At 35.4% G+C, this 17,135-nt stretch overlaps 1 protein-coding gene across 1 annotated transcript in view; it reads right to left on the reverse strand.

The window, feature by feature from the left end:
- The window catches only part of LOC127878475 (uncharacterized), a 143,340-nt gene that overhangs the window by 115,332 nt on the left and 10,873 nt on the right, over window positions 1-17,135 (reverse strand). The window contains 1 exon segment of the mRNA XM_052425001.1: window positions 8,281-8,437. Coding sequence (XP_052280961.1) covers window positions 8,281-8,419 — 139 coding nt within the window. The 5' untranslated portion in view covers window positions 8,420-8,437.

Here is a 17,135-nt window from a genome sequence, read left to right on the forward strand (position 1 = left end):
CGGACGGCGAACGACGAGCAGGCTTTCATTATGACAATACCTCGGGTTTTCTTCGAAAACAGCCTCGCTAAAAATCAGCTCATTATCTAAAAGCGTTGTGTAAAAAAAAAAAGTCCAAGGTCAATAAGTGTTCCAAACATTAATGGACTGCAAGGAAACTCACACTTCATCTGCAAGTCCAGAAAATGATTACTATATAGAAAATTTCAAGGCCCATACCTTCCCCAAAAATCCATGGAATGGAACAAACTCACATTTCTTTCATCTTAAGGTCATGAACATCTAGGCAGACTCACATACAAAAAAATCAACAACTCTTCATCTGAAATTGTTTCCTGAAAAACTCCGGAAAACAGAAAATTTCAAAGTCCAAGGCACATAACTTCGCCCAAAATCAAAGGACCAGAAAAAACTCACACTTCATTTTTCAGGGATTTGAAAAATGCAGGGGGGCTTTTTGTCAAAAGGGCATTTTCAACACGCAGTATTCAAAAGGGCAGGGCAATTGCACTTTACCGGTACGTAAAAAAGAACGAAAAGGCGTACCCTAACCCTAACCCACAACACCTAAAATCTATCACCTAACTTAACATCTAATAGTCCTTTTTATTATATATATATTCCCTTAGTATCAGGGGCTACCGCCCCCAAACCCCCACTTTTTCAATAATAGTAAACAACTGCGTACCGGTAAAGTGCAATCTAGCCAAAAGGGCACTTTTGAGCGCGCGGTTGTTTCAGGAATGCTTCCTGTTGCATGTTAATTTATATGTTATTAATAATTGTTAGAATATATTATTCCCATTATCAGGGTTATAGATAACAAGCGTATTTGCGTTATTACGCAATTAAAATAACCAAAAACCTAATATAATTCAAAATAAAGCGTACAAAAACGCAAATACAAATTTATAAACGTAATTCCTGTAAAAAACCTTGCGTCACGAAACGAAATCCTTATGAACACCAGGCGTTTTTTTAGACTGGTTATTTTCCGTACAAAAATGTACCGGATAGTTAATATGCCATCCTATGAAAAAAAGGCAGTCTTTCCAGCGGTTATCAATCTTTGGTGTATTATTGTAATTATTCGTAGACCTGAAAACGGGTTGCATTGCTTTGAACAGCCATAACTTCATCAATTGTGCAGCGATTTTCACGCACACTGTCTTATTCAACGCAAAAATGAATTATTTTTTATAAGAAATTCATTAATTGTTTGTTGTTATGTACAGGTACCTTTTTTAATTCCATTTGTATAAATAATATAGTAACCTTAGTAGATTTGTATTATATCATATATGCCATTCCCTAAATTACCCAATTGAGTTAAAAAAACGGGGATGAAAAACCCAATAAAGCTCAAAAGTAGGGGGTGATAATTTTTGCTAAAACTCTATTGAATTTACAAAAACCCTATTGTTGTCAAAAACAGGGGGTGATGAACCCATAATACCCCAAAAGTTATCTATAGCCCTGGGCCCATTATTAAACCATTCAAATATAATGTCTACAATGAGGAATAAATTAAATACAATGTAGTAAGAGACTTGTTAATTATAATTTCTGGGTTTTTTTACCGTTTTGGGAATGGGGCCAGTTCTCTTTGGATTGGACAATTTGCGGCGTTTTGACTTAATTTGGGAAATTAGTGTTGTTGTTGTTTTGCTAAAAAATGCTACTAACAAGAGATGTGTTCGTCAGAAACACAATGCCCCCTATTGCGCCGCTTTGGAAAAAAAAAAAAATGACCTTTGACCTTGAAGGATAACCTTACCTTGAACTTCCACCACTCAAAATGTGCAGCTTCATGAGAACGCCGCTTTGAAAAAAAAATCTTTACCTTTGACCTTGAAGGATGACCTTGACCTTGAACTTCCACCACTCAAAATGTGCAGCTTCATGAGAACGCCGCTTTGCATTTGAATTTTTTTTTTTTATCTTTGACCTTGAATGATGACCTTGACTTTGAACTTCCACCACTCTAAATGTGCAGCTCCATGAGATACACATGCATGCCAAATATCAAGTTGCTATCTTCAATATTGCAAAAGTACTCATAAAATGAGCGATTTTGGCCACATATATTTGACATCTGACCTTGAAGGATGACCTTGACCTTGACCTTTCACCACTCAAAATGTGCAGCTCTATGAGATACACATGCATGCCAAATATCAAGTTGCTATCTTGAATATTGAAATACTGCAAAAGTGTACATTAAATGAGCGATTTTGACCCATATATTTGACCTTTGACCTTGAAGGATGACCTTGACCTTTCACCACTCAAAATGTGCAGCTCCATGAGATACATATGCATGCCAAATATCAAGTTGCTATCTTCAATATTGCAAAAGTTATTGCAAACGTTAAAGTTGGCGCAAACCAACCAACAGACCAACCAACCAACAGACCAACAGACAGGGCAAAAACAATATGTCCCCCACTACGATAGTGGGGGACATAAAAACTCACAGCAGTAGTAAACAACTGGACAATAATTAATGAACGCTTCTTTCATTTGTATTTGACACTTTGATTTTGACATGGCCTAGATTTAAATATGTGAATGGACTTTACCAGCACTCTTGTAACAAAGCTAAAGTTTAAATGTACCATTACCCAGAGGCCACAACTGATCAATGACTGTATTAAAACAAGAAAAATCAGTGCCTGATTTAGATTTCCTTAGATAGTTCAATAAAACTAATTTCAGAAGACTAGTAACCGTTTAACGGTAATGTTACCAATGTGTCAGACCAGGGCCTTGAATTTGAAATCTAGGACATGCATGGTCATTTCTTCATGAAATCAGGACACAAAATTGTATTTTAAGTCCTTAATCGACCTGGCTATAGTTCTCAGATTATTATAAGCTCAATCAGTATATTTATATCATTATTTATGCTTTGTGTATTGTAAACATATACACAATCATGCAGTTACATGATAGCAATAAATAATATCAAAGCTACCCATACTATAAAGGTCATTGACAAAGCCTATGGTCAAAATGTGAACACATTGAGTGTAATCGCCCTCTCGTGCCAGCAAAAACAACACGTTGACAGGTTGTCATTTTTGACAGTTCTACTTTCACTTTCATTTTGTGATATCAAACTATTAACAATTATGTGGCTGAGAAAAATATCGCCATTGCTTTCAGGGCTTTCCTTTGACCCGAGCTCCTGGGTTTTGACGCTTGAAAATTACCCCTTTTTGACTCTTGAGAAAATTACGTCATGCGTCACATTTGACCCGGGGGAATATGCCGACTTGCGTCAACGAGATAAAAAGTTGTTAAGTCTAAGCGATAATTGGCTCGGGGCGGAGTATCTCATTTAGTAGATGCTAATCGTTAACGCCCGTTTCTAATCATCGAAGCACAAGTCCATCCAGTAGGCGGAGTTTGGTTAATTGAGAAATCTAGTATTGACCAATTAAAACACTGCTGGTTCGATGACGCGTGTATTAACTTTCCATTATTAATCATAGCGTTTGTTATCAGCTGTTTGCGGAAAAGACGTGTAGTAAACCCACCTAGTTGCAATAATCCAACTCCCAGCTATTGACCCTCTGAGCTGTACGTATGTACTCTTAAAAGCTCAGAGCATTTAATAACTATAAACCCACCAAAACAAAATGGACTCATCCGCGTCAGTTTTAATAATATTCAATATAAAATAATAACATCCATATCCACAGTACACTGTAAAGCATATTTTGAGATATTTCCAGAGTATGTCAGAATGTATTTCCAAAGCTGAATGCACCCATCACTGTTTTACTTCATGTTTGCTCAGTTCACAGACGCGCGAAAGTTATGCTGTCATATGTATTGTCTACAACGTCAAATTACACGCTTTGCATCAAATGTGCTAAAAATAACTATAGAACCGATATAACTGACCTTGTGGCAAAGTGAAAATTTTTGCATGTGCTAATTGATTACAAAATACATGTAGGCGTAATAATTGACCGTTTGAGAAGGCATAGATAACGGCGTGTCTGTCGCACGTCTTCAGTGAAGATGGCACATGAAATAATTAAAAGGTGTCGGAATTTTTGATGGGATTAAATACGGAGGCACCTTTATCGGTGAGTAGAAATAATTTCCTTTTATAGTTTACCGATTTATATAAGCTATTGTGTTTAGGTGCCACCCGTATGGTTTTTTTTGTGATAGCCAGCGGAAATGTTTTTTTTTCACATTTTGTATTTCATTCTTAATTTAATAGCCACGCGAACGGTCAAACAAAGTTATTGGATAATGTGTAATTGTGCAAAGTGTAATTGTGCTTGTGCATTCGGAAAATGTCGCAGAGAAACCTTTTCGAATTCGGAATCGGTAGTAACTCTGAAAGTGTGAAAGACGCCAACGACAAAGCGTACTTTAGATGTAAATGACAGTGCTCCTAACACCCCCAAACGTGCGAAAGAAGATGTGAGCGACACTAATTCAAAAAAGAAAAGAAAATTTAGGAGTGAATGGCTGAAGGAGTATGAGTTTTGAGTATATTGTTTTGCTGTATACATGAAGTAAATGTTGTATTAGAATACATATTTTGTATGTAATCTTTGAGATGTTATGTAGGACATATGACATATTGCTCTTTGAAATGTTGTGTAAGACATGATATGACATATTGCTCTTTGAGATGTTGTTAAGAACATATGACATATTACTCTGCTGTATACATGAAGTAAATGTTGTATTAGAATACATGTTTTAACACTGTATTATGTGAACTGGGAATAAGACATCAATTTGGGAATAAATTGTGTTTTATCAAAAGTGCATAATATGCAGTTTTATCTGTTGTATTTATCTAGTTTTACAAATTATAATTAAAACATATACTTGCATATATAATAGCATCATTTAAATTGATTTTACTTCAAAATTGGATTTTTTATTTAAAAAAAAAAAATCGTCATGAAATGTAACTGTGTCCATGCCGCGCATGGACACTGTTTAAAAATACACTTTAAATGATAAAAATTCAATCACTGTTTATAAAAAAGTCATGGAAAATTTCTTATTAAGCTTAAATTATAGATAATATATCACAAAAATATATGTAGATCATGAAATGAATAGTTTTGTTTGAGAAAATCACCAAAATGATGTCCATTCCCAGTTTGATGTCTTATTCCCAATTCACATAATACAGTGTTTTTTGTATTAATTAATCATTGAGATATTGTGTTTAAATGCATAGTGTTGTAGTGACAGTACAATGTAAGAAATAAATGATAACATATCTTTTAATGTGTTGCTTTTTATATATTATATCTCAGTTATTTGCTTAAATTGCAAAAAATCATTGACTCTCCTGCGTTATTATTAGGACTCTTAGAAGTTTGATTTTGACTCTTGAAAATATGGTCCCAAGAGTCCTTGACTCTTGAGATTTGAGGTCTAAGGAAAGCCCTGGCTTTTTATGCCCCCGGTAGGGTGGCCTATAGCAGTTGAACTGTCCGTCAGTCAGTCAGTCAGTCAGTGTGTCAGTCATTGTGTCAGTCTGTCCGTCCGTCCGAAAACTTTAATGGCCATAACTTTTTCAATATTGAACATAGCATTTTGATATTTGGCATACATGTGCATCTCATGGAGCTGCACATTTTCAGTTGTGAAAGGTGAAGGTCATCCTTCAAGGTCAATTGTCAAATATAAAGCGTCTGTCCGAAAACTTTAACATTGGCCATAACTTTTTCAATATTGGCGTGCATGCGTATCTCATGGAGCTGCACATATTGATTGGTGAAAGGTCAAGGTCAACCTTCAAGGTCAGGGTCAAAGGTCAAATTTTGCAATATTGAAGATAGCAACTCCATATTCGGCATGCATGCGTATCTCATGGAGCTGCACATTTTGAGTGGTGAAAGGTCAAGGTCATCCTTCAAGGTCAAAGGTCAAAAAAATAAAAAAAATTAAAAGCGGCGCAGAAGGGGACATAGTGTTTCTGACAAACACATTTTTAGCTCATCTTTTTTTTGAAAAAAAATTATGAGCTATTGTCATCACCTTGGCGTCGGTGTCGGCGTCCGGTTAAGTTTTGCGTTTAGGTACACTTTTCTCATAAAGTATCAATGCTATTGCATTCAAACTTGGTACACTTACTTACTATCATGAGGGGACTGGGCAGGCAAAGTTAAATAATTCTGGCTTGCATTTTGACAGAATAATGTGCCCTTTTTATACTTAGAAAATTGAAAATTTTGGTTAAGTTTTGTGTTTAGGTCCATTTTATTCCTTAAGTATCAAAGCTATTGCTTTCATACTTGCAACACTTACCAACTATCATAAGGGGACTGTGCAGGCAAAGTTATGTAACTCTGACTGGCATTTTGACAGAATTATGTGCCCTTTTTATACTTAGAAAATTGAAAATTTGGTTAAGTTTTGTGTTTAGGTCCACTTTTTCCTTAAGTATCAAAGCTATTGCTTTCATACTTGCAACACTTACCAACTATCAGAAGGGGACATACTTGGAACACTCGCAAACTATCATAAGGGGACAGTAAAGGACAAGTTGCATAACTCTGGTTGTCATTTTTACCGAATTATGGCCCTTTTTTGACTTAGTAACTTTGAATATATGGTTACATTTTGTGTTTAGATTCACTTTACTTCTAAAGTATCAAGGCTATTGCTTTTAAACTTTTAATACTTTCATGCTATCATGAGGGTACTGTACCTGGCAAGTTGAATTTTACCTTGACCTTTGAATGAAAGGTCAAAGGTAAAATATATGGCTTCAAAGCTGCGCAGCAGGGGGCATTGTGTTTCACAAACACAGCTCTTGTTTAATATATTTTCTGCACATTTCTTCAAAAAACTTACATCAATACACGATTTTCTTCGTTAATTCAAACATTCCTGATAGACTTGTGTACATATTTCGCTTACATTTTGACGCGCGTAGGTAGGACCGCATTACCACTTTTGAAATGTGTATTCATACTATTGCCTTCGAGGAACTTATCTGATGTTTGACGGAAAGGGCCGAAAATGTGCGAGTGTGGATCAAATTCCCCACAGGTACTACATGTACTTTCCCGTTCCCCCAATTTTTTTTCCGTACCTAAAATTTTTGGTACCCAATATTTTTTCGTACTCAATTTTTTTTTCGTACCAAATTTTTTTTTCATCCCCAAATTATTTTTCATACCCAATTTTTTTTCGGTCCCAATTTTTTTGTTCCCAAATATTTTTTCGTACCCAAATTTGTTTTCGTACCCAAATTATTTTCGCAAAATGTTTGTACCAATTTTTTTTTCGTACCAACAAACACAATTGTGGTGATGTAGATAAACTTAACTTGATGCTTTTATATCCATCCTCTCAAAAGCATCGTCACACCAGTACTGTCAGTACTTTGATTTTCCATTGGGAATGGGTCCGGTTATCGGACCGATTTTGAATTAAAAAAAAACACTGCATTTCTAAAAAAAAATTGCAAATTTTATTTTTTTAATTTTTTGGCGGTTCGGAAGGACAGGGCAGGGCGCGCTTCAATTTAGGCCTAGCTGGAGCATTGTTTTTCATGTAGGAAGACTGACATACCACATACATAAAGTATTGTCCCCGATTCAGACTGCACAGGCTAATCAGGGACACTACACTCAAGCTGGATATTTGTTTAGAAGACAATGCCTTTAATAAAATATTTCAATAAGTGTAAACGTTGTCCCTGATAACCAAGTGCAGACTGAATCGGGGACAATAGTTTTTGCAATCAACCCAGTTTTCACAGTCAGCGAATCATTTTTAAACCAGGAGTCAGATCATAATGACTGTTTGCCTGAAATGAAATTTTTGGTTATTGTAATTCTAAGGTATGTAATGTCTGCAAGTGCTCTGCCATTGTCTGTTTGCTTAAAACCAAAATAATGCCAGGCAGATTATTCGTTGGAGTCATTAATAATAATATTCCAATTTGAAGCATCAAAAGGCAGGATCGGGGGTCAAGTAAATAACTGCAATCAGTGATCCAAAGGAAAGACAAGCCTGTTAACTAAGTCCCATGTGAAATGAGGGATCGTATACTTACAACTGTGTGTTCAAACCATTCTGACCTATAAATCATCCTTCCAAAATCACATACACTTGTACTTAACCAACAATAACAAAATCTGATGGAAATTACCATTCATGATCGGTTCATAAAATGTAACCAAAATGATATAACAGATTAGATTTCCCCCAAAAAAATTTGGAAATCCACATTCAGCAGAAAAAGATTTTTTGAAAATCAATAACAAGAATTCTTACCAGCAGGCGTTGATCCAAATATTCTGACTATTGGCACTTTCTTGACTTCAGATCCACGTTGATCAGCATACATGGCGTCCAGGCCCCTCACAGGGGTGGCCATGTAGTGATCTGTGCTCACTATCCGCACAGAAAACATCTTCAACTCGCTGCCATCCTGTAAGAGAGAACAGTAGTCCAGGGACTACCCTACGGGCGACTAGAGCGATAATTTCGCTCTAACGCCCGTGATGTCGCCCTACGAGCCCAGAAAAGCGAAGATAAAGTCGCCCGATTTTTTTAGTACCCCAAGACCGGAAAAGCAAAAATCAAGCCGCCCGATTATTTTTGCTAAGGCCTGCTACCGCCCGCAGGCGATTAGCAAGTTTATTGTTTGTTGTTTATCTAACGGTTACACAATTTACCCCCCCGCACGGATCGTTATTCGACCGTGACAAAGCAGTCCCTTAATATAGGTTGCTATAATAACACACTCGTGCCTCTTCGCGTGTGTCGTAAGTTGTCTAATGATTACGTGATCATTGATTGACCATCCGATAATTGCAGGTTTTCGGCAGACTGAACGGTTGAAGAAAATCGGCAAAAATAATTAAAGAAAACAAAGTTGATCAAAATTCTATTACCGGTAATTACGTAGATCCACTATAAAGTCCACAGAGTTTTGTCAGTTTGTTAATCCATCGATAATCACAGTTCATTTTTTATACTAACAAGTCATAATACTACACATAAATATTGAGAAAACACATTTCCTCTATTAGATGTAAATTATCAGAGTAGAATTAAATTGCTACGTCATGACCTTCCACATTGCAAATGGCGGACATACATGTATTGTAACATTCAGCCCGCGTTCAATTCAAAGCTGGCGATTCAAATTACAAGTAATGGTGATTCAATAATGGAGAAAGCATTAACTGGATTTAACAAACATTTAATAAGGTTTGTTAAACCAGATAACAACAAGGAAAATTTTGATTATTAAAGTAACAGGTAAGGCATTCTTAAGTGTACATATGTCGGACATGTATAGTATTTGGATAAACAGTAATTGATATACTAGATGTTCCAAGTATTAAGACTGTGTTTTGTTACAAAAGCAGTCATAGGGATGATGATAATATAATGACGATAAATATGTGAAGCAAAGGTGCATCCGGTACATATCTTAAATTATTTAAATGTGTTAAATGACTTAAATGTGTTATAATGAAATAGATTTTAATGGGAATTTATTGTTTTTACAAATAAACATAGTTGAATGATAGAAATAATAAAAGTTGTGAAATGAACATGTTTTGTTTATGATATTGTTCGCACAAATGTCTCCCTGATTTTCAAAACTTCTTCCTGATTCAGAAAAAAGGAGAAGTCACTTCTCCCTATTTTTAAGGCCTAGGGTAGTCCCTGGTAGTCATAATGATCCTACTGTACTACAAAGTAAGATTTGTTAATTTTTACAATATAATTAAAGTGGGATGTTTTAGACCCTGCATGTTGCATATTACACGCATTAACATTGCAAAAAATCAATGTGTATTAGAATAAGTGTCTGAAGGGACGCATTATATTATGGAGATTGCAAATGAAACTACCTCACCTAATAAGGCTAATTGGTTATGAAGACAACAAGAAATGTGTTTGTCAGAAACGCTATTTCCCCTTCTGCGCCGCTTTGAATTTTTTATTATTTGTTTTACCTTTGACCTTGAAGGATGACCTTGACCTTGAGCTTTCACCACTCAAAATGTGCGGCATGTGTTTGTCAGAAACACTATGTCCCCTTCTGCGCCGCTTTTAATTTTTGTTGTTGTTGACCTTTGACCTTTAAGGATGACCTTGACCTTACCCTTTCACCACTCAAAATGTGCGGCTCCGTGAGATACACATGCATGCCAAATATCAAGTTGCTATCTTCGATATTGCAAAAGTATTCATAAAATGAGCGATTTTGGCCACATATATTTGACCTCTGACCTTGAAGGATGACCTTGACCTTTCACCACTCAAAATGTGCAGCTCCATGACTGAGATACACATGCATACCAAATATAAAGTTGCTATCTTGAATATTTAAAAAGCTATTGCAAATGTTAAAGTTGGAGCAAACAGACCAACAGACAGACAGGGCAAAAACAATATGTCCGGTATATAAAAAGGTTAATTTTTGACTGATATAGATCACTTATTTGAATTAAACTGTAATATGAATAAAAATTGCTTGATAAAAAAAAAATGTTTATTGAAGGGGCCTTTTCACATTTTGGTAAATTGACAAAATTAAAACAAATTGTTTCAGATTCGCAAATTTTCATTGTAGTTATGATTATTTTTGAGGAAACAGTAATACTCAACATTTACCATGCTCTAACATATCCATTATATGTAGGGATATAAGAGGTTACAAAAATCATTTACTGGTTAATCTTTTGCCGTTACCGGTCAGGGTTGGCATATTGACCGGTCAATTGAGTATTGACCGGGCCAGCGGTCAATACCCGGTTAAAAACCGGTCAATACTGGTTATTAATGGACAATACTGGTCGATTGAAAATTGTAGCAATAAAACATCGCAAAGGAGCTATTTTATATTCAATCAATAATTATTCTGTAATTGATAAACTTCTTTTTAGTAATTTATTGTTTAAAAAAATCTTTAAAGCTGTAAACAATTACTTCTTTATTATTTATGTAAAGGGCCTCAAATCAAAGCCTTTAAAAGGACTAAGGCAATATCTTAATCTCAGTGTATCACATCTGTTACTTAAGAATTATTACTATTGCAGATACCATAGTATTTCTATTGATATAGCTATTTGATAAGCAGATGGACAAACAGAACTCTTGTGTTTTCAAGGGTCATAAATCTGGCCCCTATGCCTTAATTGGTAATAAAATGCATGCAGTGTTATGTCTCTAATATTGACAATGACAATGAAGCAAATCTGCCCTTAGGCTATTTCATATCACTCACACAAAAGGAGATTACATGCTATTAAATTTAATAGTTACTTCTAACTTGTCTCCTTTCTTTATTAAGAGGGTTTTTTTCTTTCATATTCAAAAGTTCAATTGGTATTCAAATGAACAAGGGCTGTTTGTAAAACATGCATGCCCCCCATATGGGCTCTACGTTGTAGTGACAGCCATTGTGTGAATATGTTTTTTGTCACTGTGACCTTGACCTTTGACCTAGTGACCTGAAAATCAATAGGGGTCATCTGCGAGTCCTGATCAATCTACCTATCAAGTTTCATGATCCTAGGCATAAGCGTTCTTCAGTTATCATCCAGAAACCATGTTACTATTTCGGGTCACCGTGACCTTGACCTTTGACCTAGTGACCTGAAAATCAATAGGGGTCATCTGCGAGTCATGATCAATGTACCAATGAAGTTTCATGATCCTAGGCATAAGCGTTCTTGAGTTATCATCCGGAAACCATTTTACTATTTCGGGTCACCATGACCTTGACCTTTGACCTAGTGACCTCAAAATCAATAGGGGTCATCTGCGAGTCATGATCAATGTTCCTATGAAGTTTCATGATCCTAGGTCCAAGTGTTCTTGAGTTATCATCCGGAAACCACATGGTGGACTGACCGACCGACAGACCGACCGACATGAGCAAAGCAATATACCCCCTCTTCTTCGAAGGGGGGCATAATAAGCAATCAAAGTTCTTGATTTTGACAACAAATAATGTTTTCCAATCGTGGGTCTACTCTAGATTCTTCTTTTCAATTATTTTTTTCTTTTAATAATTATTTCTTATTATGTTTTTTATTTTTATTTCAATGGAAAATAAAAGATTTTTTCACTATTTTGTTTTAAAAGTATTTAAAGAAATGTATGCAAGAATACATGACAAGTAAGGGTCGTGTCTAAAAGGTGCCATTTAAGGCCCTATTATCAGTTTTGGGTGCCCCAACCTGTATAGGTGAGAAGACTGTGGGGACAGTGGGGCATGAGGAACAACTAATACACAATAATTGACAGGTTTTTGTTGAATCAAGCACAGAATTATCTGAGCATTCATAATTCATTAGAATTGAAAAAAAGTTAAATCGACCAGAAAAATCCAATTGACCATCTTTGACTTATTTGCAAAATTTTGAGAGATTGGTATACAAATTGCATGAACAGGTATAAAATAGTGGGTATTAATAGCTTAAGACATTATTGGCAACATGTCTGTTTAATTTATATCTTTAATATTGTTTAATTAGGCATTGAATATTAATCAAAATTTGGGGTAAAGTTCAATCGACCAGTATTGACCAGTAATGATCACTTGGGGAGTATTGACCAGGGTGGTTTTAACTGGTAAAAACCGCCGGTTAAAACCGGGGGCGGTCGATTGGTGCCAACCCTGTAACCGGTTAGTAACCAGTTAACCGAAACACCTTAAGTACAGTCAATCTTGTGCTTGGGACCACTTGAATTAAGCGACTTTTGTCTTATGCGACCACTTTAAATCCCGCCCGAGCGTTTTAGCTATATTTTCATATTGTATTAAGCGACTTTTGTCTTACGCGACCAGCGACCGCTGATTTTAGTGTATTTTGATGCCCAAGTCTTGAATTAAGCGACCGCTTTAAAGTAATAGTAGTACATCTGGTGACCGTTCAGGGACAGATCAGTGTTGATTGTTTATCTAAGCCAATAACATGAATGATCTCACCTTTGTTATGATTTCACACCAGCCATTTTCCTTTGTCTCGATGACCAGTTCTGGCCGGTGTTAATGCTGACTGCGTATCAACTTTTTGGTGTCGCATAATTCAGTGAGGTATTGCCAACAGTCTACGGGTTAAAGAGTTTACTATCTGGGACGTTAAGTGACAAATTTGATCGCCGATTTTATTGCAGAAACAATGAGCCGACGTGACAAACATTTTCACAGTATTCTTGAGAGGTGTAAAAAATAAACTATTAATCGGTAACATGTAGCGAAATCTGTTCATTAAAAAAATGTAATTGTTATTATGCTAATTAGTTTGTGTTAGCAAATTTTCCAATCAGGCGTGTTTATTAAGTTTTCAATCAAGGTGTTTTATTTATTTCCCTATGTACCATAATCAAATCATATACATATACTGGTAAGCATACATGCAGAAATTAAAATGTCAAAACGGAAAGTATTAACGTGAAATGAGAAAATTCGGGTTTTGGAAGTGTCGAAGAATAAAAGTGCACGTAAATTTAATCGTGAATGAGTTTGGAGTCGGAAAAACACATTTTCCGTGCAAACCATTCACATTGTATGTAGAATTAAAGAGAAAAAATACAACTTCCTATGTAAAAAATTGTTTTATTCATTTTATTTATATTTAGATTCATTTGATTATAAAAGCTGAAATCGCTGTGTCAAAAGGAGATAATCCTATGTCTGGATTTAAAATCAAAGGTTCGTATTCATCCCAAATGGCCTTTTTTATTTAAAAACCATTTTATAAAGAGACCACTTTTGGTTACTCCCTTTAATGGTCTCTAAATACAAGATTGACTGTAGTTAAAATGTTTAAGTATACATAAACAATGTCATACTGCTCATACCTGTACTTTCTATAGAAACAAAAGTAATTTGGGATCGCTTGCGTTGACAACATGTCTGTTTCTTGCTAAAATGTAAAATCGGTAAAAAGTAAAAGAATTACACAATGTTCATTTTCACATGTCATTAGCATATTTTTGTTGGGCCGCTTACATTACGTTCGCGTTGTATTGCTCACAACAAGATTATAACTACTAATGCAATTCTTGATAAAACAGTTACTTATAAATACATTGCACATGTACTTTATTTTTTGCGAGCAATCTGTGTTGGATATTTTTTAACAAAACATCTAAATAAGCCATCCAATATCTCAACTGAATTTTATCGTGAGTTTGATAAACATGTCAATGGAATCTTCGCTAATAGCAACGACTCCCTGAGTTCGCTAGTTAAATTTTAGCGAGTTAAACAAAACAAAAGTGACAATTATCAAAACGTACCCCCTGTTTGTTTGGAACTGATTTATTGCTTTATTGCCTTGTTTGTTGACAAGTTATTTACATCAGTTGATGGTGCAGCATGTTGTTTTTATCATTCGCCAGCGCAAATTGGCAGTACATTGTATGTCGCACGCTAGAGCTGCAACGATTCACCAACAGCTCGATTCGATTCGATTTCGATTTCAGACACTCCGATACCGATTTTTTCGATTCGATTCATCTTCAAACCTAGTTTTATCATATATTCACTCTTATGCCTCCAAATTAACATTTCTGTTCAAATGTGATTTCAATAAAACACATAAAAAAGAAAAGCAAATTAGAAATTTTAATATCAAAACTTCTGACTAGAAGATTGTGTTGTATACACAATAATATAAAAAATAAATAAATAATCATAAGAACGTATCTGGAATCAGTGGAGTGATAGTACTATCACATACGACTTTTATCCAAAACCGCAATAAGCATGTCTACCATTGTGACATGACAGCATCCCCTGTTACCTGTTGGACAAATCATATTCTCTAATAAACTTAACAAAATTCCAACAGAAATAGAACTACTTTTCTGGCTCGCGACTTCAGTAGTTGAACTTGTGCGACCTCTTAGTCTTGCTAAATCAACGTTATGTTTGCGTTTGACATGTTGCATTAGATTAGTGGTTGAGCGGGACTTTGTGTACACGACATCCGTGAAGCACAGTTTACACTTTGCTTTATCCGTAGGGCTACCATCCCGAAACCCAAAATACTGCCACACTTTTGATTTTAGCTTCATAGGCACATCTGATAATTTCAATTTGTCGGCAACAACTTGTTCAGCCATTTTGACGCTTTTTCCGAAAGTAGACCGTAACGCGCTTATTGATTGGATGACTTAAGTAATAAGCAACCAATCGCGCGGGTCGTAATTACAGGTAAACATAAAACCTTCACCTTCCCTTATCAATAGTCAGAATACAGCGTGCTTTACGTACATGTGTATCTATGTATATTTATGTATATATGTTAAAGAATCGAATCGAATTTGGTAGGTTTAGTATCGTAATCGAATCGAAGCATTTCGAATCGATTTTCGATGAATCGGATCGAATCGTTGCAGCTCTATCGCACGCAAAATGTAAAATTGTACAAATTGTATATAATTATGAAAAAGAGAAAAATACATACTAAAATTATTTTTTGAGGTTAACCTTTTCCCAGAAATGTAATAGGTTAACTGGTCATTTCGGTAGGTTAACTGGTTAACCTCTTGCATCCCTTATTACATGCATCTTAACAATTTAAAAACCTAAAAATTCTAAAGCGTTGCAACGCGAAACAATTGAATGATTTGAAGAGTTCTGTTGTTGTCGTTATACTTTGTGATACTACACTACGCGACCCGTGATTTTTGCCGCGATTCTTGCATCACCGCAATCGATGCAACGTGACAAATCGCGGTGTTTCCGAGCGACAAGAAAATTTGGGTGATGTCTCGGCGACCGTCGCGCGATGTATCTCGCTGTTGCGCAATCAGCGCAAATCACCGCGTACCGCCGTGATTCCCCATTTAAGCGATTTATGTTGAGGGTTACACTACATTACATGTAACATATATGTATACACTTACATTATACATTGCAATAATAAAGCTTTTGTTGTTTTTGTATACAATGGGCGTATAAGCTTAAATACTCCTGTTCCGACATGAACTTGATGAAGTAATGTCGGAAGCTTTAACGGCTCCAAATTAATATAACAGCGCAGAATTATCATGCAATTATTATTGAACATAACATGTAAACATTATTTAACTAATTGCATTAGCAGAATGTTTATTAACACTTACAATCAATTATATTCCAGGCCCGAATACACTAACACTGTTCAAATTCCATATTGTTGCCATATACATGTAGCGTAGCACTGTGTAAATTGAAAGTTGCATAGTGTTTCCTCATTGGTCGGTTATAAATACCTTACCCGTTTCCCTATACATGGTATTTGATTTAGACGAAACTAATAATTTGGTAATTTACGAGAAATATGATATAAGTTTTCCTTTTAAACTTTGATCTGACCGTGTGTGTTTATTGACGTTATTAATTATGTTTATACTTATTTTTGCATTTCATTAAGAATTATAACGTGTAGCCCTTTTGTTAACAGTGTTTAGCAAAATATTTGCGCCTTAAGGCACGGAAAATTGTTTAAGTAACATTTTCATATAAAGTTTAAATGTAATCGGTAGATTACGTCTAATTATTTGGACTAGATTATGCTATACTTATTTATTTTCTGTTTCAGGCTCCAATGCGGATAACGCGTGTTACTCGCATTACTTTCCGAGCGTTGTACATACATTCACAATGCTTGATAAGCCGGAAATCGGAAATACATTTCTGTTCTATTTTTAAGTACATGTTCTAGGTTGGCGCTAAGGAAAAAAAATTAGTAGCCAAATTTCAGCACTACGATGACGACCCATATTATAACCTTTGCTCAATGAACGACATAATCATTATCACGAATCTATAGGTATCAATAATGACTGTATTAAATTATTAATGAAGTCGCATTTAAATACATTATTTGTTACGTGAAATCAAATAATTTCATGTTTTTATTTTTCATTTATATTTATTTTCATGCACTGGCATAAACGGTATTCAATGTTAGAACTTTCAGATATGCCCCGGTCTTTGATTGGGTGGGTCTTGCGTAACTCCTATTCGCCCCCCCCCTTCTACCAATAATTTTTGCGGTAGTCTGGTGCTTCTTGATTCTTGAAAAATACATTTACTGCAATGTATTCTTGAATGGGCGTATTTTTCCATAGTTGCAATATATAATTTATTCAAACGTACCGGT

Source organism: Dreissena polymorpha, chromosome 4, assembly GCF_020536995.1.
Source record: "Dreissena polymorpha isolate Duluth1 chromosome 4, UMN_Dpol_1.0, whole genome shotgun sequence".
Lineage (NCBI taxonomy): Eukaryota > Metazoa > Mollusca > Bivalvia > Myida > Dreissenidae > Dreissena > Dreissena polymorpha.